The 25,366-nt window shown below is 47.6% G+C and overlaps 1 protein-coding gene across 1 annotated transcript in view; it reads left to right on the top strand.

The window, feature by feature from the left end:
- The window catches only part of SLC4A9 (solute carrier family 4 member 9), a 369,367-nt gene that overhangs the window by 218,051 nt on the left and 125,950 nt on the right, over positions 1–25,366 (top strand). Inside the window, exons 13-14 of the mRNA XM_075856371.1 lie at positions 261–443; positions 11,313–11,426. Of these exons, the coding sequence (XP_075712486.1) occupies positions 261–443; positions 11,313–11,426 (297 nt within the window). The remainder of the gene's footprint in view (positions 1–260; positions 444–11,312; positions 11,427–25,366) is intronic.

The raw sequence follows: 25,366 nt of genomic DNA, 5'->3' as shown, positions 1-25,366 counted from the left end.
GCTCCTCCAGAAGTGGAATCCGCTTTGGCCAGGGATTTCGCTTCTTGAGGGAGCCCCATCCAGTGCGACGGAATCCCCCCTACCTTCCTCCTAGTTGCATCCCACCTGCCACCCCACAAGCTACGCCCCTACACTGATGCCACATGGAGCTGAAAAGCATGACTTACGCTCCGTTTTTTTCCGGACGCAAAACGGACACGCTCGTCTGAATCAGGCCTAACTTTGGCAGTTTTTATTAAACTGCTTTTTTTCCTTTATAGAATATGCAAGATCCTGTAAATCTGACACAAGGACAGTGTATTAGGCTGGGTGGACATCTAGACGGAAGCAGCTGCAACTACGTTCCTGATGTTTTTCTCATGTCTGTATTTCTATTTTTGGGCACATTTCTTTGTACTGCATCCCTAAAAAGCTTCCAGACAAGCAGATATTTATCTACATCTGTAAGTAGCATAAAAATGCATATGTATATAAATAGGAACATTGGGCAGATTTACTATTTCTCTTTTTTAAAACTTGCTAATTCTGTGCCAAGGCGCTTTTATTTTGTAGCGATATATTAATAAGGCGCATGACATTATATAAATGTGTATTGGTAAATGCACCAAACCGCGCCAGAACGTTATCTCAGTTTAGACCTAGTAGGTGATGGTATAATTTGTGAATGCTATTTGCGATAGAAATGACCTTTAAAGTTTTATAAATGCAGCTAAATGTTAGACTCGCCATAACCACGCCCATATTCGAAGTTTACATCCCAACATGGCAAACGTTTCATAAATTATTTTTTTTATAAAAAAATCAATAAATTAGAGAAATTAAAAATGCATACATTTCTGGAGCAACAGACGTAAGAAACGGGACGCAACCAGGTTATTACTTCTGCATGAGTCACGGACAGCATACGGATGTGCGTCCATGTGCCGACCGTGATTTTCACGTACCCATTGACTTCAACTGGTGCGTGATGCGCAAAAAACACACAAGTATAGGACATGCAGTGAATTTCTCAATGGCCCCATTGAATTGCATAGGTCCGTGTGAAGTCCGTTGTTTTAACGAGCGTAACACGGATGTGAAATACGCTTGAGTGAATAAAAAGCTCATATAAAATATTAAGTGCTGTCACGTCATAGAGATGACTTTTACCTGTTTAGCATTACTACATACAGGTTTTATGCCTATACAAGTGTTATGTTCTAGTCCCACTAAACCACAAGGCATTTACTTCTATTTGGTTATGATAATTCAGGTAAACATACAGTACTTCCCTATCACTTGCCACTTAAAGGCTATGTACACATTTGAGGGATTTTTTTTTTTTTTTAATAAATAAATCAATCAGTGTGATTGTCACGGCCGCGGTCGCGGACCGCCGCAGTTACTTACCTTGCGACGTCCGGGACCTCGGACCTCCCTCCTAGGAGACGCCAGCACTCGCGCCCGTCTGACTCTACTCTGAACAATAGGGTGCGCACGCTCGGTCCCGGCCTTAAAGGGCTAGCGCACGCACATGTTAAAAGTTCCCTAACCTATCCCCAGATCACTCTTGTCTATAAAAAGGGCTCCGCCTATCCACTCCTTGCCTGAGCGTTGTTGTTGTTACTCCCAGTGTTCCCATGCCCTGCTACCTGTATCCCGTGATGTGTTTGTTCCTAGCATTGGAGTCGTGTGGTGCCATCTACCACACCTGCTGTCATACATCACGTTTGGTGTCATCTGCCACTCCTAGTATCATCCGCCAAGTCTGGCGCTACCTGCCACGTTAAGTTTCATCTGTACCAACGCCTCTGCTACTGTCTGGACTCTCACAGGTACTGTAAAGGATCTGCCAGGCACAGCTTCGGGGTTAACTCCCATAATTAATCAGTCAGCACCTGAATCTACATCCCTGAGACTGACTCCAGCTTCCACCACTCAGGCTGGCAGGCTTAGGAGTGGGAGAGCCTATCGCAACCTGGCCAGACTCAGCTAGCTCCCGCCCTCGGTCTATTTAAGCCTGCCCTTCCTGTCCCTCGGTGCTTGTGATTCTTTTCATGTGGTTTCCTGGCCCAGCTACAGCTCCTTCTATTTTGATCCTGCTCCATACAGACCCTGGCTTACTGACTACTCTTCTGCTCTTCGTTTGGTACCTCGCACACTCCTGGCTTGACTCGGCTCGTTCACCACTCTGGTTGCTCACGGTGTTGCCGTGGTCAACTGCTCCTTTCCCTTGCTTGTATTCCCTTGTTGTGTGTCGTGTTTGTCGTGCACTTACTGAGCGCAGGGACCGCCGCCCAGTTGTACCCCGTCGCCTAGGGCGGGTCGTTGCAAGTAGGCAGGGACAGAGTGGCGGGTAGACTAGGGCTCACTTGTCCGTTTCCCTACCCCCCGTCATTACATAATCACAAGCCCATACCTAGTCTACCCTGGTCCCTGACACCACTATGGACCCCCGTGAGACCCTGGCTCAGCAAATGCAAGGTCTCTCCCTACAGGTCCAGGCCCTGGCTCAGAGGGTCAACCAGCCTGATGCTACCTTGGTAGTTCCCCTCACCTCACCTCTTGAACCCCACCTCAAGTTGCCCGACCGGTTCTCAGGGGACCGGAGGGCTTTTCTCTCCTTTCGGGAGAGTTGTAGGCTTTACTTTCATTTAAAGCCTCATTCCTCAGGTTCTGAGAGCCAGCGGGTGGGTATAATTATGTCCCGGCTCCAGGAAGGGCCCCAAGAGTGGGCCTTCTCCTTGGCTCCTGACGCCCCTGAACTTTCCTCCGTTGATTGTTTCTTTTCTGCTCTCGGACTTATTTATGACGAGACTGACAGGACTGCCTTTGCCGAGAGTCAGCTGGTGACCTTACGTCAGGGTAAGAGACCTGTTGAGGGGTATTGTTCTGACTTTAGGAAGTGGTGCGTAGCTTCTCGATGGAATGACCCTGCCTTAAGGTGCCAGTTTAGGTTGGGTCTGTCGAATGCCCTGAAAAACCTGCTAGTTAGCTATCCCTCTTCTGACTCCCTAGACCAGGTTATGGCTTTAGCGGTACGACTTGACCGACGTCTCAGGGAACGACAACGTGAACGTTTATGTGTTTTCTCCTCCGACTCCCCCATGATGCCTCCCGAAGTTCCGTTGCTTCGTTCCTCCCCAAAAGACTCAGAGATACCTATGCAACTCGGGGCCTCCGTGTCCCCCCAACAACGTAGAGAATTCCGCAGGAAGAATGGTCTCTGCTTCTACTGTGGGGATGACAAGCATCAAGTGAACAACTGTCCTAAGCGTAAGAATGCAGCCAGAGAACTTCCGCGCCTAAGTGATCATTGGGGAGGTCACTTGGGCGCACAGGTATTTCCCGTAAATAGGAAACGTACTAAGATCTTGCTTCCCTTTCAGGTCTCTTTTGGTGGTAGGTCTGCTACCGGCAGTGCCTTCGTGGATTCAGGGTCCTCTACTAATATCATGTCTGTGGAATTTGCTATGTCTATTGCTATGCCTCTGATTGATTTGCCTAAACCTGTCCCGGTAGTGGGTATCGACTCCACTCCTCTTGCTAATGGTTATTTTACACAGCATACCCCTGTTTTTGAACTCCTTGTTGGCTCCATGCATTTGGAGCAGTGCTCTGTACTGTTGATGCAGGGATTATCGTACGATTTGGTTCTAGGCCTTCCCTGGTTGCAGTTGCATAATCCCACGTTTGACTGGAATACTGGGGAGCTAACCAAATGGGGTAATGAATGTTGTACGTCATGTTTTTCTGTTAATTCTATTTCTCCCCCTGAGGAGGCGAACACGCTACCCGAGTTTGTTCAGGACTTCGCTGATGTTTTCTCTAAGGAGGCCTCCGAAGTGTTACCTCCTCATAGAGAATACGATTGCGCTATCGAATTGGTACCAGGAGCTAAGCTTCCTAAGGGTAGGATATTTAATCTTTCTTGTCCCGAACGTGAAGCCATGAGAGAGTATATCCAGGAATGCCTGGCCAAGGGTTACATTTGTCCCTCTACTTCTCCGGTAGGTGCTGGCTTCTTCTTCGTAGGGAAGAAGGATGGTGGTCTTAGGCCATGCATTGACTACCGTAGCCTGAATAAGGTCACGGTAAGGAACCAGTATCCCCTTCCTTTGATTCCGGATCTTTTAAATCAGGTTCAGGGGGCCCAATGGTTCTCTAAGTTGGATCTACGGGGGGCGTATAACCTTATCCGCATCAAAGAGGGGGATGAGTGGAAGACTGCGTTTAACACGCCCGAAGGCCATTTCGAATACCTCGTCATGCCCTTTGGGTTGTGTAATGCCCCTGCGGTCTTCCAGAATTTCATAAATGAGATTTTGAGAAATTACCTGGGGATATTTCTTGTAGTGTACCTTGATGACATACTGGTGTTTTCCAAGGACTGGTCCTCCCACATTGAGCATGTCAGGAAGGTGCTCCAGGTCCTTCGGGAAAACAAACTGTTTGCCAAAACCGAAAAATGTGTGTTTGGGGTACAGGAAATACCATTTTTGGGTCAATTCCTCACTCCTCATGAATTCCGCATGGATCCCGCCAAGGTCCAGGCTGTGGCGGAATGGGTCCAACCTGCCTCCCTGAAGGCGTTACAGTGTTTTTTGGGGTTCGCTAATTATTACAGGAGATTTATTGCTAACTTCTCAGTCATCGCTAAGCCTCTTACGGACCTCACTCGCAAAGGAGCTGATCTCCTCCACTGGCCTCCTGAGGCTGTCCAGGCTTTTGAGGTCCTTAAGAGGTGCTTTATCTCGGCCCCGGTGCTGGTTCAGCCCAACCAAATGGAGCTATTTATCGTGGAAGTTGACGCATCTGAGGTGGGAGTGGGGGCTGTCTTGTCCCAGGGTACCAGGTCCCTCACCCATCTCCGCCCCTGTGCCTACTTCTCCAGGAAGTTTTCGCCAACTGAGAGTAACTATGATATTGGCAACCGCGAACTCTTAGACATTAAATGGGCATTTGAAGAGTGGCGCCACTTCCTGGAGGGGGCTAGGCACCAGGTAACGGTCCTTACCCACCACAAGAATCTGGTTTTCCTAGAATCTGCCCGGAGGCTAAACCCGAGACAAGCTCGCTGGGCGTTATTTTTTACCAGATTCAATTTTTTGGTTACCTATAGGGCTGGGTCTAAAAATATTAAGGCTGATGCACTGTCGCGTAGCTTCATGGCCAGCCCTCCTTCGGAGGAAGATCCTGCTTGTATTTTGCCTCCATGTATAATCATTTCCTCGATCGATTCTGATTTAGTCTCTGAAATTGCTGCTGATCAAGGTTCAGCTCCCGGGAACCTTCCTGAGAACAAGCTGTTTGTTCCCCTGCAATTCCGGCTAAGGGTACTTAGGGAAAATCATGACTCCGCACTATCTGGTCATCCAGGCATCCTGGGTACCAAACACCTCATTACTAGAAACTATTGGTGGCCTGGGTTGCCTAAAGACGTTAAGGCCTACGTCGCCGCTTGTGAGGTTTGTGCTAGGTCCAAGACTCCCAGGTCCCGACCAGCGGGCTTACTGCGTTCGTTGCCCATTCCCCAGAGACCTTCGACACATATCTCCATGGATTTTATCACCGATTTGCCTCCATCCCAAGGCAAGTCGGTGGTGTGGGTGGTAGTAGACCGCTTCAGTAAGATGTGCCACTTTGTGCCCCTCAAGAAACTATGCAACGCCAAGACGTTGGCTACCTTGTTTGTCAAACACATCCTGCGTCTCCATAGGGTCCCTGTCAATATTATTTCGGACAAAGGGGTACAATTTGTTTCATTGTTTTGGAGAGCCTTCTGTATGAAGTTGGAGATTGATCTGTCCTTCTCCTCTGCCTTCCATCCTGAAACCAATGGCCAAACTGAGAGGACTAATCAATCTCTAGAACAATATTTAAGGTGTTTTGTCTCTGACTGTCAATATGATTGGGTCTCATTCATTCCCCTCGCCGAATTTTCCCTTAATAACCGGGTCAGTAACTTGTCAGGGGTCTCCCCCTTTTTCTGTAATTTTGGGTTTAATCCACGGTTCTCCTCCGTTTCACCTGGTAGTTCCAACAATCCCGAGGTAGAGGTCGTTCATCGGGAACTGTGCACAGTCTGGGCCCAGGTTCAGAAGAACCTAGAGGCGTCCCAGAGCGTACAAAAAACTCAGGCTGATAGAAAACGTTCTGCTAACCCCCTGTTTATGGTCTGGGATCTGGTGTGGTTGTCGTCTAGGAACTTGTGTCTCAAGGTTCCGTCCAAGAAGTTTGCTCCCCGGTTTATTGGGCCGTATAAGGTCATTGAGGTCCTCAATCCTGTCTCCTTCCGGCTGAAGTTACCCCCGTCTTTTCGTATACACGACGTGTTTCATGCCTCCCTCCTTAAACGCTGCTCCCCGTCCTTGGCTCCCTCGAGCAGACCTCCTGTTCCCGTCCTCACCCCTGAGGGGGTGGAATTCGAGGTGGCCAAGATTGTGGACAGCAAGATGGTCCAAGGCTCTCTCCAGTACCTGGTCCATTGGAGAGGATACGGGCCCGAGGAGAGGACTTGGGTACCCGCCCGGGATGTTCACGCTGGGGTATTGGTCAGGAGGTTCCACCTGCGTTTCCCCAGTAAGCCAGGTCCACTTAGAAAGGGTCCGGTGGCCCCTCATAAAAGGGGGGGGGGTACTGTAAAGGATCTGCCAGGCACAGCTTCGGGGTTAACTCCCATAATTAATCAGTCAGCACCTGAATCTACATCCCTGAGACTGACTCCAGCTTCCACCACTCAGGCTGGCAGGCTTAGGAGTGGGAGAGCCTATCGCAACCTGGCCAGACTCAGCTAGCTCCCGCCCTCGGTCTATTTAAGCCTGCCCTTCCTGTCCCTCTGTGCTTGTGATTCTTTTCGTGTTGTTTCCTGGCCCAGCTACAGCTCCTTCTATTTTGATCCTGCTCCATACAGACCCTGGCTTACTGACTACTCTTCTGCTCTTCGTTTGGTACCTCGCACACTCCTGGCTTGACTCGGCTCGTTCACCACTCTGGTTGCTCACGGTGTTGCCGTGGGCAACTGCCCCTTTCCCTTGCTTGTATTCCCTTGTTGTTTGTCGTGTTTGTCGTGCACTTACTGAGCACAGGGACCGCCGCCCAGTTGTACCCCGTCGCCTAGGGCGGGTCGTTGCAAGTAGGCAGGGACAGAGTGGCGGGTAGACTAGGGCTCACTTGTCCGTTTCCCTACACCCCGTCATTACAGGTACCCTTGTGCTAGGACTTTGCATAGACTTTGTATAGACTGTGATTTGTCCAGCTGCCACTCCGCTACGGTGGAATGGCCTATTGGGTCCACATACCCCCTAGATCATAACAGTACGCCCAGACCATGGAACTCGCTGACCAACCTAAGACTGTATTTCAAGTGATACAAACGCATGTGCGTAACCTGCGTGCACGCCAGGATCAGCTCCTACTGTCAGTAAATTCTATTATCACCCGTCTGGATCATCCTCCTGCACCTCCTCCGGATGCCTCTGCTGTTCCACCGCCTGTTACTTTCCCTGCCTGCTCCGGATCCACAGTTTCACTACCTCTACCGCCTCGCTATGATGGAGATCCTAGAACCTGTAGGGGCTTCATTAACCAATGTACGGATGAAGCCGTCTTTATCTTGACTGATAACTTGCTGCAGCATGATATCACATAAAAAAAGCCATTAAAAAGTCAAGATAAAAGATCTTGCTACTGTGTATTCAATGCGTTAAAACACAAGATAAAGACGGCTTCATCTGTACTATCTATTTTAGACTATGTGCTCATCTCTTTCCTTCTGATGAGGCCAAGGTAGCATTCATCATTTTGCTTCTCATTGGCAAGGCCTTAGCTTGGGCGAACCCCATCTTGAAACGGGAGAGCCTGGAATTCTCGACCTAGAATTATATTTAGAGACTTTTCGTACAGTGTTCAAAGAGCCAGGTCGAACATCCTCTGCAGCTGCTACTCTGCTAACCTCAAGCAAGGGGAGTCGACGGTTGGAGAATATGCCATCTCCTTCCATACACTGGCGGCGGAGTTTGCGTGGAACCATGAGACCTTGGTGGCGACCTTTTTGCAAGTACTGTTGACACACATCGAAGACGAGCTAGCACTCTGGATGCTCTTATCCTGTTGGCAACCCGGGTCGACATGAGCATCCAGGAATGTGCTCAGGAGGTTCGGCGGGAGAGACGTTTCTACAGACAGGCATCCTCGTTCCAGAGACCCCTATTGTCTTCCCCTGTCGTTCCACCAGAGAAGCCTATGCAGGAGGACAGAATCAAGTTGTCCGAGCAGGAGAAATAGCGCAGATGCTCTTCAGGTTTGTGTCTTTATTGTGGCCTCAACGGCCATTTTGTGCGTCATTATCCACAAAAAGCAGAAGACTCCAGCACCTAGGGTTTTTTGGAGAGACTGACTATTATCTCTGGGGAAAGATCGCACACCTTCCCTGCCTATCTGGATTCTGGAGCACCTGCAAATTTTATCCAGCAACTACCCACAGTTCCTCTGGACAGACCTCTGGCTGTTGCCTCTGTGAATGGTCTACCATTGCCCGATCCAATTGTGTCCTTCACTGAACCACTGACACTACAAGTTGGAGTTCTTCACTCGGAACAGATTATCTTTCTCGTCTTACCTAAAGCTATCAACCCTATGCTGGGCCTGCCTTGGTTTCGTCTACATGCCCCGGTTCTCGACTAGAGTTCCGAGAAGTCCTCCAATGGGGACCCAACTATCTTAATCGCTGTCTGACAGGTTCGTCCTCTTTTGCCACCACTGCTTCAGTCACTCTCTGCTCTGCCCTCTCATTATGCCAATTTTGTGGACATCTTTATCAAGAAGGAAGCAGAGACTCTTCCTCCCAATCGCACCTATGATTGCCCTGTTGAATTGCTTCCTGAGATCTCACCCTCTCGTGGAAGAGTCTATCCTTTCTCTCTGCCAGAGATCCCGGCCATGTCTGCTTATGTTAAGGAAAACCTTGAGAGAGGGTTAATCCAGAAGTCCTACTCCCCGGCCGGAGCCGGATTCTTCTTCGTGAAGAAGAAAGATAGTTCTCTTCATCCATGTATCGACTACTGAGGTTCTGAGCGGGTCCTGCGTGTCTCTGACATGCTGCATCCACCTGTAAATTATCACATCTAAGTGAACTATTACACCTGCGGGAGTGATGGATTCAGTAAATAGCGAACAATAGAGCTGTTCTGTATAGAGAAAGCTGTATCTCAAAAAGTAAAACTATTTTTTATAATAAAAATTAATTAAGAAGTTAAACCAAACACACTGACTGATCTGTTTATTAACAAAAAAAAAAAAAAAAAAAGTGTGCATAGCCTTTAAGAAGTCTATTCTGAGGATTGCAACCTGTAGATTTCTTGGAGGAAAGTCTAAACAAGCGCTCATTGGTGCCTGGTGTACTAGATGAAATATACCTATTGACGATCTTTAATCCTTCTATGAATTTTGAGTTGGGGTTAAAGCTTTATCTCTCCTACTTATCGGTGGTTTTTCAAAAATAACTGCAGATTTAAAGAAGACCTGTCACCTGCCAAAAAAACTGCAGTTTAAATCTCAATTAGATTGCAGGCACCTCATAGATTCTGATGCTTTTTATTTTTTTTATTTTTTAATCTAGACCCCACCATTCCTGAGATATCTGGGCCGTTATTTCTGGTGTCTTGCGGCCTTTGACTGTCAAGTGGGCAGTTACCCCTTATCAAATGACATGTGTTACCCGCCCACTTGACAGTTAAATGCCTGTTTTGTATATCGCGCACCAAAAGTAACGGCACCGATATCTCAGCAACAGTGGGGGATAGAAAAAATAAAAAGCCTCAGAATATGTGAGGCACCTTGAAATCTAACTGAGATGTCAGCTGCAGTTTTTTGGGCATGTGACGTGTTCTCTTTAAGGCCATACTGTGGAATTTCAAATCCACAGCAAGCCCTATTTGCCCTATTTTATCCAGATTTGCCATCGATTTCACACATTTGCAAGGGATGAAATTCTTGGCAACGTCGTAATCGGTGGCAAAATATGCATGTAACAGAAGCAAATTGCAATATGGATTTCAGGACACTCAGCAATAGAAACAATCTGCTGTAAGTGAAGAATGCTGCATTTAGCAGTCATATCTGGTTGCAGATGACTTGTCAAGTAATGTTACTGGTATGTCATAGTAAAAAGATAACTTTTAATTTTTTGGTAACAATTTCTTCAAGTCTTACTCCACTCTAAACGTAAAAATGTAGGAATGACTATGCCCTATATTCACTGGGGACTAGAACTATGGGTATGGGAAGTGGTCTTTTAAGATGCTCATACTAGAAAGCTGCCACAGCTGTTCCTGCATCTGTGTAGGGATCTCACAAAACCTTTCTATATTTAGAATCCTGGAACCTGTAATTATGTCAAGAAGAAGAGGCAATATTGGCCTTAGCTGTGGTGACATCTGAGTTGTCAGGTATTGCTTATAGTGAGTTTACAATCATCTGGAACCCTAAGACTACGTTCACATGCGTTGGATTTGCAAGATCCTGCATGATCCACAAATGTGCGGGTGTAGGATGAGCCCCATTGTCATAAATTTTCTGTCTGGAATCCATAGAAATAAGTAGGACAATACTTATTTCCCTTCTGCGTTGCAAACAAAATTCTGCGCAGAAATAGGGTTGCGTAATTTATATTCACATGCATGGGAGAGAGATTGTCGTCCAACTTGACACGGATTTAGGTGCGGAATCTGACACGTGTGAATGGGGCTTTAGATTCACATAGGGTAAATTTGTAGCAGAAATTTCTGTTCCCCCACACAGCCCCTGCCAGGTTGTGTCTCCTTCCTGCACCCCACAGAGCCTCTGCCACCTTGGGTCATTCCTTCCCAGAGGGTGCCTGCCAACATGTCTCCTCCGTGAACCCATGGATAATGGGGGGGGGGGGGGTGTTAGGGGCAGGGCCAGATTACTTGGCTATATGGGGCCCAGGAATTACTGATGGAGGCCCTGATCACAGGTGATATTTTATTTGACTGTAGATATAGTAGGCATAATAAAATAGGTTCTAGGAATGTTAGGCTAGCCAGGAGTGCAAGCTCAATTGCATAGACAAAAGCATACATATTTGTGATCATTATTTATTTTAGGCTATATTCCCTTGTGCTGTTTTTGCCATATTTCTTTTTCTACACAGATAAAAAAAAACTCGTAAAATATTAGTTCAAAATCTGTGCCAAAACCTCAGCAAAATCGAACTGAGTGAATATAAAAAATAATATTTTAGTTCTAGTTTACAATTTTAGTCATTAAAAATATATAACTGCTTTAATGCTGTTTCTATATATTTCTTCCAGATAAGAAAATTGACTGGTGATTTTTCAGTGATATTGACTATAGTTATTTTCTGTACCGTTGATGTTATGTGTGGCCTAGAAACTCCCAAACTTGTAGTTCCAAGTGAATTTAAGGTAAGATGATTCTTAAAAGCCACCATTACAATACATGCAGTGAATACAAATAGTATCTGACATTTTTTCAGAAGTATGCCTTCTTATATTAGTACTTGCACAGCAATGCTCTGCAAATATTGTATGTGGTTTCTTATAGGTAGTGCCAATTTAACTTTCAAACAAAGTGCATTTTTTTTCTTAAAATATTTTGGCTGCCAACTATATAGGAACCCTATTCTCTAAATTTGGTATGTAATATTAGAATGGAAAGGGTCATCCCAAAAAGTCTTCTGTTGCAGTCAAGATCTCAAAATGTTTTCAGGCTCAATGTAAATGGATAGACATTGAGTTCACGGTTTCATATGTACAATTTTCAGCTGAGCCATACAAAAGTAATCTATAACAGTCAGAATTTTGTTTTTCTGATACAGAGCTCCAAATCTTCTGCATAGACATAGATTTAACACATAACATTCCGGCTGCCTGCAGCCACTACTAGATGGAGAATATGAGCCTGCATTATACTGTTATATATTAAATTCAATAAGGTGTTAGGGGCCGTTCACATATGCATATATACATATATCCGGCGTGTTGAAGCACAGCCGGAGGAAAACTGATGCTAGAACGGATTCCATAGCTTTCTATGGGATCTGTTCTGGCACAGGGGACATCCGTTGTGGCACCGTACGGCGCCGGACCTCCCTGGGAGCCGGATCCAAAAACGTTACCTGCAGCGTTTTTGGTTCCGGCTCCCAGGGCGGTCCGGCGCCGTATCCTGTCTATTTTAACGGCGGCCGGACGTACGCCGGGTGCTGTCGCATCCATCTTCCGTCAGCACCCGGCGGGAAGTTGTATGTGAGCTAGGAGTGGAATCCCCGGTCATAGCATTGCCGGGGAATCCGCTCCGGAGCCCCTGACAACTACCCTCCCACCCATCCCGGATTAAGTGGGACAGCCCCGGATTCCAGTGGGCAGAGACGTAAACGCCCAAAGATAGGGCATGTTGCTTCTTTTTCCAGCGAGCCGTTTTTTCCGCTCGCGGCAAAATAACGCTTCCGCCTCCCATTGAAATCAATAAGAGGCATTTTTGGATGTTTTTTGGCGCATTTTCCGACGTGGTTTCCATGTAAAAAAAAGTGTAAAAAAACTCCATGTGAACTGACCCTAACGGCGATACCAACTTTATATAGATTTTTTTAAATTGTACTACTTTTACAAGGAATAAACTAATGCTAAAAAAGAAAATAATTTTTTTGTCGCCAAATTCCGAGAGCCATAAGTTTTTTCTTTTTTCGGCGATTCAGCGGTGTGAGGGCTTATTTTTGGCTGGACGAGCTGTCGTTTTTAACTCCTTGGCGACATGTCTCGTACTATTACGTTGCTGCCGCCAAGGGGTTATCTCATTGTCATGTAACTGTACGTGACAGTGAACTATACGTGACATAAGCTGAGCCTGCTCCATCACCAGCGGATGTCAGCTGTATATCACAGCTGACACGCTGCTGTAATGGCGAGGACAAGACTAAAGTCCGATCCCCGCAGATTAACCCCCTAAATGCTGCAGTTAATTGCGACTGCAGCATTTAGTTGGTTTGTACACCATTGGCACCCCTGTGACGCGATTGTGGCGGTGCCGATTGTTGCTATGGTAACAGAAGGCCTAACAATGGTGTTCTGACTGCCAAGTATGGAAGCCTTTTAGGCCCCGCCCAGATGCGGGACCTAATAGGCATGCAGTCAGTGTATGACTGACAGCTCTAATACTCTGCACTCAAGTCGTGTACACTCTTCTCAAGTCGTGACATGACGACGCTGTGCGCAGCGCATGATGTCACAACGCTGAATGGTGTCGAGATATCTGCTGCACCAGGAGTCGAAGAAGAGGGTAAGTTTAACAGATACATTATATACTATATACTCGCTATTGAGCGCCGCATCTGAGGGGTTAAACAAACAAGATCGATACTGATATCAATATCGCCCGTTCGAGCAGGGCTGCTCCCAGCCCTCAGCTACCTCTGGTAGCTGAGAGCATGGAGATTTAACGGCTCCCTGCTCTGTTTATTCTGAAGCAGCGCCGTAAAAAGGCGTATGCATCTGAATAAAGCCGGTTAGAGGCCGCTGTGAAAAGTGGGTTAATATTTGAACATTGAATATTTTTTTGTTGCACATAAAAAACCAGAACTTTATTTTACTGATTTTTACTAGTCCCCCCTAGGGGACGTGAACCAGTGATTGTTGGATCGCTTGCACTGTATACTTCAATACTAATGTATTACAGTATATTGTAATACCGACAATTTTATATTAAGCCCTGCATGACAGGCCCCCAGGCTGTCATGCCAATTATTGGCAACCCACGTTTGCCTTACAAGCACTAGATCATCATCTAACACACTATAGCCCATATATACGGGAGACCTTCAGGAATTTATTAAACAGGTTACTACTTTTTTGATGACACATCATTTTTTCTGTTTTAATAATCAATTCTACCTTCAGATACAGGGAGTATCCATGGGGGCAAAATATTCCACGTCCCTGGCAAATTTAGTGATGTCATGATGGGAGGAGCTTACTATCTTTACAGTTCATAAACCTTTTTGTGGTAGAATTCATTGGTATGACAGATACATAGACAATCTCCTCTTAATTTGGCAGGGAGATCTGCCATACCTGATTTCATCAATCATATCAATCATAATCCATATAATCTACGGTTTACCCACCATTGTCATAGATTAACAATTTCTCTTTTGGATTTGGTATTGGAAGGTAGAAATATTGCTACATCCACGTTCCACAAGAAAACGGCTGGCAATACAATACTACATGCCAAATGTGCGCACCCAGAACGTACCCTCAAATCGGTCCCAGTGGGGGAACTTGTAAGGGCTAAGAGGAACTGTAGCACCCAGGCAGCTTTTCAATCAGAATCAGTTCATATTTACAACTGTCTGAGAGCAAGGATGTATTTTAATTGGATGCTCAGTAGAGCTAAAAATATTGTGGAACATAGACCAAGATAGTAAATGGTGTTTAACAAACGTAAAACCATCCAATACCTCAAAAAGCCCACTTTAATGTTACAACACAGTGAGCAATTTTTGGACATCAAACATATTGTTATGAAATATTTACCTCTTTTATACGAAGATGTAAAATTAGAAACCATCTTGGAACATGGATGTCAGGTGGTTTCTAGGAGGCCTCCAACGCTGGGAAACTTTTTATCTCATACAATGCACCGATTGCAACAAATACTATGTCGGATGTACCTCTATGAAAATGAAAAAAATAATTTTATAACACTTAGTGGACATATTCCATCCTAGGCATCGAAACATTGCATCTAAACATTTCATTTCTGTACATGGGGGGCACAATGAATTGTTTTAAGCTATATGCTATAGAAAAAAACAGGAAACCAATAAGGGAAGGTGAACTAAAGCGAATCCTTCTTGAAAGGGAGGCATTTTGGACATTTAATTTGAACATAAGGTACCCTGCATGCCTTAATTTAAAAAGGGAATTTAGGTTATATTATCAATAGGGATAATACCTTGACCAGCAGGGCACCATGTGTTCAACTGTCCTTTACCTCTGTGTATGGATTGTCCAATGTGTCTGCAGTCATTATTCCCAGATATGTGACATTTGGATGTGGATTTGACATCATGGTGCCTAGGTGCTACATTTTCTCCCATCCCCTCCCCCTTTTTTTCCCCATTTACATGTGCTAACAATCAAATTATCAAATGTATTTCAATTTTTTATTTTAATTTTTTTTTTTTTCTGTTCATATCATGCAACCATGGAGTGTAACAATCACTGAAATCATTTTTTAAGTGGATGTGCACTCAAACTCAAAGCAATTTCCTCAACTGACCATGTTCACATTATGCAGTTTTTGGGGCGGCATTTGCTGACGATTTGTGGGTATGTGGACCCACTAGGCCGCACCGCCATAGCAGGGAGGCAACTGGCCAAACAACAGGGAACCCCAGCAATACAAAGACCCGCATAAGGGTACCTGGATAGTCCAGACAGTGGCCGCAGATGTGGCGAATGACAACAGGTGCCGCAGGTTGCACTAGACGTGGCGAATCCCTCTGGACGTGGCAGATGGCACAGGACATGGCAGATGACACAGGACATGGCAAACAACAGCAGGTGCAATAGACACGACTCTAACTAGTAGGCGCAGGAACAAGAACACAGCACGGGATACAGGAACATGTGACAGGGCACGGGTAACAACTGGAACGGGAAAAACTAAGGGACCATTTGCAAGACAGACTTGGGATAAACTAACAACACTCAGGCAAGGATCAGATGGGCAGGGGCCTTCTTATAGTCCAGGAAATCATGTGTGTTGATGATGATGATTTCTTTCATGGCCCTTTAAGATCAGGCATGAGCGTGCGCGCGCACCCTACGGGACACAGCGGACCAGAGCGGAAGTGAGCGCTGGCATCTCCTAGGAAGGAGATGGGGACGAGCGCTCACAGATCCATGGCTGCGGCCGTCAGGAGGTGAGTAGACCTGACGGCCCGCGGCCATGGACGCTACAATATCCCCCCTCTTACGCCCCCTCTTCTTGGTACCAGATCAAGAGAGGAACTTCTTAACGAGAGCAGGGGCATCGAGGTTCTCCTCCGGCTCCCAGGACCTCTCCTCAGGACCAAACCCTCTCCAATCCACCAAATAGAAAGTCCTTCCTCCTACCCTTTTGCAGTACAGGATCTCCCTTACCTCGAACACATCAGAAGAACCGCTGGGTGCAACTGTGGAACTAGAAGTCTTGCTGTAGCGGTTCAGTAGCACAGGTTTCAGGAGGGACACATGAAAGGAGTTGAGGATTCTGAGGGTAGGAGGCAGCCGCAGCTTATAGGAGACAGGGTTAATCTGTTGCAGAATCTCGAAAGGACCGAGGAACCTGGGAGGAACCTGGGAGAAAACTTGAATGAAGGCACCTTCAAGCGAATGTTCCGTGAAGACAGCCAGACTTTGGTACCTGGTACTTCTTTTTGTATCCGCTTTTTGCTTCATGCGATTGACAGCCAGCAAAACAGAGGACCGGGTCTGTTGCCAGATTTGCAGAAAGTCCCCAAATGCAGAGTCAGCAGCGGGTACCTGAGAAGTAGTAGACACTGGAAGAGGGACTCTAGGATATTGACTCTACACAATGTAAAACGGAGTGGAAGTGGTGGACTCGCTTGTGTGGTTGTTGTACGAGAACTCGGACCATGGAGGATGCTGTACCCAGTTGTCATGCTGTAAGAAGATGAAGTGACGGAGATAATTCTCCATGATCTGGTTGATCCTCTCGACTTGCCCATTGGACTGGGGGTGGTAGGCTGAGAAATAGTCCAATCTCACATCCAGGAGTTTACAGAGAGCCTTCCAGAATTTTAAGGTAAACTGAACCCCCTGATTGGACATAATATGCCGGGGCAAGCCATGCAAGAGGAAGATATGCTGAATGAAGAGACTCGCCTGTCGGGGAGCAGAAGGTAGGCCGGTCAGCGGGATAAAACGTGCCATCTCCGAGAACCAGTCCACCACCACCCAGACAGTGTTGCATCCCGCTGAGGGAGGAACATCAGTGACAAAGTCCATCGCAATGTGCTGCCAGGGGGCATTGGGTACAGGCAGAGGCTGAAGCAGGCCGGCAGGCTTGGAGTGAGTAACCTTGTTAGAAACACACACCGTGCAAGAATAGACAAAGTCCACAACATCCTTGGGCAGCGTGGGCCACCAGAAATGACAAGCAATCAGGTCTCGGGTTTTACGAACGCCAGGGTGCCTAGCCAGTTTAGAACTGTGTCCCCATCTGAGAATTTTTCTCCTGTCTGCCAACCGAACAAAAGTCCTCCCCGGAGGGATGTCTCTAACCTGCAAAGGTTTGGCAGTGACAATGCAGGACGTGTCTATGATACTTTGAAGGGACTCCACTGTGTCATCCGTCTCAAAAGACCTGGACAGGGCTTCGGCCCTCACTTTCTTGTCAGCGTGACGGTAGTGGAGCACAAATTGGAAACTGGCGAAGAACAGCGACCACCTGGCTTTACGGGGATTTAGTCGTTGAGCGGACTGAAGGTAGGTGAAGTTTTTGTGGTTGGTGTAGATCAGAATGGGGTGAGCTGCGCCCTCCAGCAGATGTCTCCACTCCTCCAGAGCCAATTTGATGGCCAGTAGCTCCCGATTACCCAATAGAGTAATTGCGCTCTGCAGAAGAAAAAAGTCTCGAGCAGTAGCCAAATACTACTGCCCTTCCTTTGGAGCTCCTCTGGAACAGAAGTGCACCTGCACCAACAGAAGAGGCGTCCACCTCCAAAGAAAACTGCCGAGATACGTCAGGATGATGGAGGATCGAGGCTGAAGTTAAGGCTTTTTTGAGACAAATAAATGCGGACTCTGCCTCTGGGGTCCACATCTTGGCGTTCACACCCTTCTTGCTAAGGGTGGAAATAGGAGATGTCAGTGATGAGAAGTTTGGGATAAACTGCAGGTAGAAATTGGCGAATCCCAGGAAACGCTGTATGAACCTCAGGCCTTGAGGACGTGGCCACTCCAGGACAGCTCTCACTTTCTCGGGATCCATCTTGAGACCTTGATCCGAGATGATGTAGCCCAGGAAGGGCAGAGAACTCCTCTCAAAGACGCATTTCTCCAGCTTGGCGCATAAACGATTCTCCCTTAATCGTAGTAGAACTTGACGGACATGTCGTCTGATCTGGGAGAAAATCTAAATATATCGAGACAAACAACAACACAGACATAGAGGAGATCTCGGAAGATATTAATAGCGAATTCCTGGAAGACCGCGGGAGCGTTATACAGTCCAAATGGCATCACCAGGTATTCATAGTGCCCATCTCGAGTGTTGAACGCCGTCTTCCACTCGTCACCTTGACGGATTCGGATCAAATTATAAGCCCCGCGGAAGTCTAGTTTAGAAAAAATTATGGCTCCTCGTATACGGTCAAACAGTTCAGATATAAGTGGCAACGGGTATTTGTTCTTGACCGTGATCTGGTTGAGACCACGGTAGTCAATGCAGGGTCGAAGGGATCCGTCTTTCTTTTTAACGAAGAAGAACCCAGCCCTGGCCGGGGAGGAAGACTTTCGTATGAAACCCCTCTCCAAATTCTCCTTGATTTAGGCCGACGTGGATAGAGACACTGGCAAGGAGAGAGGATATACTCGGCCACGGGGAGAGAGGCATTAGTAACCAGTTCAATGGGGCAGTCATAAGTCCAATGTGGAGGCAGCGTCTCAGCCGCCTTTTGCTGAAAACATCTGCAAACTGAGCAAACTGGGGGGGCAGTCCCGCCAATGACTGAGGTAGAGGAGGCAGGACAGGATGGATCTTCAACAGACAACGACCAAGGCACTTGGAGCCCCATTGTAGAACCTCTCCGGAATTCCAGTCCAGGACTGGGGCATGCAGTCGAAGCCAAGGCAGGCCCAGCAGAACAGGATTGATGGCCTTGGGCAAAACAAGGAAAGAAATTAGTTCAGAATGAAGGACTCCAACCTGGAGCTTCAATGGCTTGATTTTAGAAACAATTGGATCCGGCAGAGGCAGTCCATTCACTGAGGCAACAGCCACAGATGTCTCCAGGGGAACTGTGGGCAACTGAAGATGATCCACTAGCTCCTTTTGGATGAAGTTTGCCGCAGACCCAGAGTGAAGATAGGCAGAAACTTGATGCGTCCTCTCGCCGGATACTAGGGTCACAGGAATAGTCAGCTTGGAACAGAATGGTTTATTAGGTACCGTTCCGCTTAGGGTTGTCTCTCCAACCAATCCTAGGCAATAGGGTCTCTCTGGCCTCTGGGGACACAGACACACAATATGGCCTCCGAGGCCGCAATACAGACAATGTCCAGAAGTGCATCTGCGTTGTTTCTCCTGGATAGACAATTTGACATAGGATCCTCTGTTGGGACGACTGAGGAGGAAACTAAGGATTGCTGGAAAATAGAATCCAGCCTGGGAAGTTCTCTCTCCCGGAGAACCTCTTGGGAATGCTCCCGGATCCTCATGTCAACCCGGGTAGCAAGTAGGATAAGATCGTCCAGGGTAGATGGCAGATCGGGAGAGGCCAGCTTGTCCTTAATCCCCGAAGACAGTCCTTGCCAGAATGTGGCCACCAAAGACTCGTTGTTCCAGATTAACTCAGCAGCCAGGATAGGAACGGAAGTGAGTGCTGGCGTCTCCTAGGAAGGAGATGGGGACCAGCGCTCACAGATCCATGGTTGCGGGCGTCAGGAGGTGAGTAGACCCGACGGCCCGCGGCCATGGACACTACACTGACAAACATATTGATTTATATTACTAAGCTTTAGCCAGCTATAGGTGTCTTGTTCAATGTACTATTGTTTTTAAAGATGTAATATAATTGTAATATGTATTTTGATTTTTATAAAATTACTTTAACACTAAGCTCATATTATAGCTGTTGGTGGGGAAGTAAGGGGTTAATAGTGAAATGTTCATATATACCCTTCCCCCACACACCTTGCTCCAACTCTTTTTACATGTGATCTTGTTTTCTACACTGTGAATGGTGCTGATCCACTTGAAAGGGTATGTTGTTTCTTTGACCAGGCGCTATGACTAAGAACGCAGTTTGCGTTTTAAATATGTAAGCGTACTGGTCCTTTGTCTTTATGTGCTGGGTGGAATTTTAATATTTATAAAATAAAGTCCTGAGATTTCTTCATGAAGTGCTGGATCACACCTTTTTTTGCTGCTTGGGGCGATGAGCTGTCAGAGGGGTCGCCCCCCTCTTTCTAATGCTTCAGATGTCGCGATTGCTATTGACTGCGGCATCTAAGGGGATAAATGAGTGGGATCGCGCTCGAGCGCAATCCTGCTTGTTATAGTGAAGTTGTTAGGGATCTGCCAGGTACTACGTATAGGTATACTCCTGGGATTAATCAATCCACACCTGAGGCCAGACCTGTTCGACTGACACCATCTCCCACCAACCAGGGTGGCAGGCTCAGGAGTGGGAGAGCCTATCGCGGCCTGGTCAGTCGGAGTTAGCTCCGCCCCCCGCCCTTTATTACCTGCTGTGTTCTCCTCCTCAGTGCTTGTAATTCTTCTGGATTCCTGGCCCACTGCTGCTTGCTCCAGCCTGCTTCTGCCGTGCTTCTGCCTTGCTGCAGTTCCGCTTAACCTGCTTTGCTTTGCCTCTGGCTTGCTTCCTCCTCCGTGCTCACTTGGGTATACTCCACTTCATCCTGGTCCGGACTACTCATTCACCGCCCCGTTTCCTCGCGGCGTTCCGTGGGCGACTGCCCCTTCCCTTGCGTGTTCCCTGTTTGTTCTCCCGTGCACTTAGACAGCGTAGGGATCGCCGCCCAGTTCTACCCCGTCGCCTAGGGCGGGTCGTTGCAAGTAGGCAGGGACAGGGCGGTGGGTAGATTAGGGCTCACTTTCCCTTCACCTCCTTCCTGCCAATACATAATTACAAGCCCCCTGCTGTCTTCCAGAATTTTATTAATGAAATCCTGAGAGATTACCTGGGTATTTTTCTTGTTGTGTACCTTGATGACATACTGGTGTTTTCCAAGGACTGGTCCTCCCACGTGGAGCATGTCAGGAAGGTGCTCCAGGTCCTTCGGGAGAATAATCTGTTTGCTAAGACTGAAAAATGTGTCTTTGGGGTACAGGAGATACCATTTTTAGGGCAAATCCTCACTCCTCATGAATTCCGCATGGACCCTGCCAAGGTTCAGGCTGTGGCGGAATGGGTCCAACCTGCCTCCCTTAAGGCGTTACAGTGTTTTTTAGGGTTCGCCAACTATTACAGGAGATTTATTGCCAACTTCTCGGTCGTCGCTAAGCCTCTTACGGACCTTACGAGTAAGGGTGCTGATGTCCTCCATTGGTCCCCTGAGGCCGTCCAGGCCTTTGAGACCCTCAAGAAGTGCTTTATCTCGGCCCCCGTGCTGATTCAGCCCAACCAAGAGGAGCCATTTATTGTGGAGGTTGACGCATCCGAGGTGGGAGTGGGGGCCGTCTTGTCCCAGGGTACCAGCTCCCTCACCCATCTCCGCCCCTGTGCTTACTTCTCTAGGAAGTTTTCGCCCACGGAGAGTAATTATGATATTGGCAACCGCGAACTTCTAGCCATTAAATGGGCTTTTGAAGAGTGGCGGCACTTCCTGGAGGGGGCCAGACACCAGGTAACGGTCCTTACGGATCACAAGAATCTGGTTTTCCTAGAATCGGCCCGGAGGCTTAATCCTAGACAAGCTCGGTGGGCACTATTCTTTACCAGATTTAATTTCTTGGTTACCTATTAAGGCTGATGCCCTGTCACGTAGTTTCATGGCCAATCCTCCTTCCGAGAAGGATCCTGCTTGTATTTTACCCCCTGGTATAATCGTTTCTGCCACGGATTCTGATTTGGCTTCTGATATCGCGGCTGATCAGGGTGCAGCTCCCGGGAACGTCCCGGGGGACAAACTGTTTGTTCCCCTGCAATACCGGCTAAGGGTACTCAGGGAAAACCATGACTCCGCTCTATCTGGTCATCCTGGCATCTTGGGCACCAAACACCTCATTACCAGAAACTATTGGTGGCCTGGGTTGCCTAAAGACGTTAGGGCTTACGTCGCCGCTTGTGAGGTTTGCGCTAGGTCCAAAACCCCTAGGTCCCGACCTGCGGGCCTACTACGTTCCTTGCCCATTCCCCAGAGACCTTGGACCCATATCTCCATGGATTTTATCACTGATTTGCCTCCATCTCAGGGCAAGTCGGTGGTGTGGGTGGTAGTAGACCGCTTCAGCAAGATGTGCCACTTTGTGCACCTTAAGAAGCTACCTAACGCCAAGACGTTAGCTTCTTTGTTTGTGAAACACATCCTGCGTCTCCATGGGGCCCCAGTCAATATCGTTTCTGACAGGGGGGTACAATTTGTTTCCTTATTTTGGAGAGCATTTTGTAAAAAGTTGGAGATTGATCTGTCCTTCTCCTCCGCCTTCCATCCCGAAACTAATGGCCAAACGGAGAGGACTAACCAGTCCCTGGAACAATATTTAAGGTGTTTCATCTCTGACTGTCAATTCGATTGGGTCTCATTCCTTCCCCTTGCTGAATTTTCCCTGAATAACCGGGTCAGTAACTCGTCAGGGGTCTCCCCGTTTTTCTGTAATTTCGGGTTTAACCCAAGGTTCTCCTCCGTTTCCCCTGGTTGTTCCAATAATCCTGAGGTAGAGGATGTTCATCGGGAACTGTGCACTGTCTGGGCCCAGGTTCAGAAGAACCTAGAGGCGTCCCAGAGCGCACAAAAGATTCAGGCGGATAGTAGACGTTCTGCTAACCCCCGGTTTGTCGTCGGGGATTTGGTCTGGTTGTCGTCCAGGAACTTGCGCCTTAAGGTCCCGTCCAGGAAGTTTGCTCCCCGATTTATTGGACCTTATAAGATCATTGAAGTCCTCAACCCTGTATCCTTCCGTCTGGAGCTGCCCCCATCCTTTCGCATACATGACGTCTTCCATGCCTCCCTCCTTAAACGCTGCTCCCCGTCCTGGTCCCCCTCGAGGAAACCTCCTGTTCCCGTTCTCACCCCTGAGGGGGTGGAATTCGAGGTGGCCAAGATTATGGACAGTAGGATGGTCCAGGGCTCCCTCCAGTACCTGGTCCATTGGAGAGGATACGGGCCGGAGGAGAGGACTTGGGTACCTGCCCGTGATGTTCACGCTGGGGTATTGATCAGGAGGTTCCACCTTCTCTTCCCTACTAAACCGGGACCTCTTAGTAAGGGTCCGGTGGCCCCTCATAAAAGGGGGAGTACTGTTAGGGATCTGCCAGGTACTACGTCTAGGTATACTCCTGGGATTAATCAATCCACACCTGAGGCCAGACCTGTTCGACTGACACCATCTCCCACCAACCAGGGTGGCAGGCTCAGGAGTGGGAGAGCCTATCGCGGCCTGGTCAGTCGGAGTTAGCTCCGCCCCCTGCCCTTTATTACCTGCTGTGTTCTCCTCCTCAGTGCTTGTAATTCTTCTGGATTCCTGGCCCACTGCTGCTTGCTCCAGCCTGCTTCTGCCGTGCTTCTGCCTTGCTGCAGTTCCGCTTAACCTGCTTTGCTTTGCCTCTGGCTTGCTTCCTCCTCCGTGCTCACTTGGGTATACTCCACTTCATCCTGGTCCGGACTACTCATTCACCGCCCCGTTTCCTCGCGGCGTTCCGTGGGCGACTGCCCCTTCCCTTGCGTGTTCCCTGTTTGTTCTCCCGTGCACTTAGACAGCGTAGGGACCGCCGCCCAGTTGTACCCCGTCGCCTAGGGCGGGTCGTTGCAAGTAGGCAGGGACAGGGCGGTGGGTAGATTAGGGCTCACTTTCCCTTCACCTCCTTCCTGCCATTACAGAAGTGTTGGCTGTAACATACAGCCGACACCCGCGTTGTATGAAGTGGGCTCGGACCATGAGCCCGCTCTATACACCCCCTACCCGGCCATGATGAAGTGCTTCTGTGTGCTGCGCGTGATTTTCATGCACCCATTGACTTCAATGGGTGCGTGATGCGCAAACAATGCACAAATATCGGACATGTCGTGAGTTTTACGCAGCGGACACACGCTGCGTTAAACTCACGGACAGTCTGCACGGCCCCATAGACTAACATAGGTCCGTGCGAGGCGCATGAAAATCACGCGCGTTGCACGGACGTATTACACGTTCGTCTAAATAAGCCCTTAGCCTGTAAATTTAACCTCCATTGTGGGTGAAATATTAGCATTTTTTCTAAGAGATGATATCCTGGAAGATCTCAATTAGAATAAAAGGTATAACTCCATATCACCATTGGTTTATGAGGGATCGGTACTGCCAAACGAATCTGATCATCTTCTATGAGGATATAAGAGCTAGACTGGACCGAGTCATTACAACTGGCTCAGTAATACAAAATAGAGGGTGGATATTAATGGTACATACTCAGATTGGATCACTGTTACTAGTGGGTTACTCCAGAGCTCAGTATTAGGCCTCTATGCTGTTTAATATATTACTAAATGACCTTGTGAAGGGATTGCACAGTAAAATTAATATTTTTGCAGATAATACTAAATGGTGCAACGTTAACACAAAGGAAGATAGTATTCTGTTACAAATGGATCTGGGGAAGTTGAAGGCTTGAGCAGAGACGTGACAAATGAGGTTTAACACTGATAAATGTAAGGTTATTCACTTGGGAAGGAAAAATACATGTCACCATTACATACTAAATGGAAAAATATTGGGTAAAACTGAGATGGAAAAGGACTTAGAAATTTTAGTTCACAGTAAACTTAATTGTAGAAACTAGTGTCAGGCAGCTGCTGACAAGGCAACTAATATTATGTAGTGTATCAAAAGAAGCATAAATTCACATGACTGGAATATAGTCCAACTGTGACACCCATGGCCGTGGACCGTCGGGATTGCTCACCCCCCGACAGCCACAGCCGTGGATCAGTGAGCACTGGCCCGCATCGCCTCCTCAGGAGACGCCAGCACTGACTTCTGCTTCACTATGCTGTGTCCCGGAGGAATTACCTGAATTGTATATCAAATTAGCCCATGATCATCCTGGACTATAAGAAGGGCCCTGTCCCTTCCTCCATTGCCTGTGCATTGTTGTGTTTACCCGTGTTAGTCTTTGCAAATGGTCCCTTAGTATTTTCCAGTTCACATTGCTCCTGTACCTGCTACCTGTATCCTGTATCCCGTGCTACCTTGTTCCTGTAGTCGTGTTGTGTCGTATGTTATGCTTTCCGTGTTACACCACACCTGGTGTCTTCCTGATGCCAAGGTCCCATCTGAGCTTACCATCTCTACCATGTCTAAAGTTACCACAGGTACCCTTATTCGAACTATAGACTTTGAATTGGTATCCTGTTGGCCAGCTGCTATCCCGCTACGGCGGTACGGACCAGTGGATACA

Source organism: Rhinoderma darwinii, chromosome 3 (assembly GCF_050947455.1).
Source record: "Rhinoderma darwinii isolate aRhiDar2 chromosome 3, aRhiDar2.hap1, whole genome shotgun sequence".
In the NCBI taxonomy this organism is placed as follows: domain Eukaryota; kingdom Metazoa; phylum Chordata; class Amphibia; order Anura; family Rhinodermatidae; genus Rhinoderma; species Rhinoderma darwinii.
Note: the sequence above shows the minus strand (reverse complement) of the source record. Positions and strands in the feature narration are given on the sequence as shown.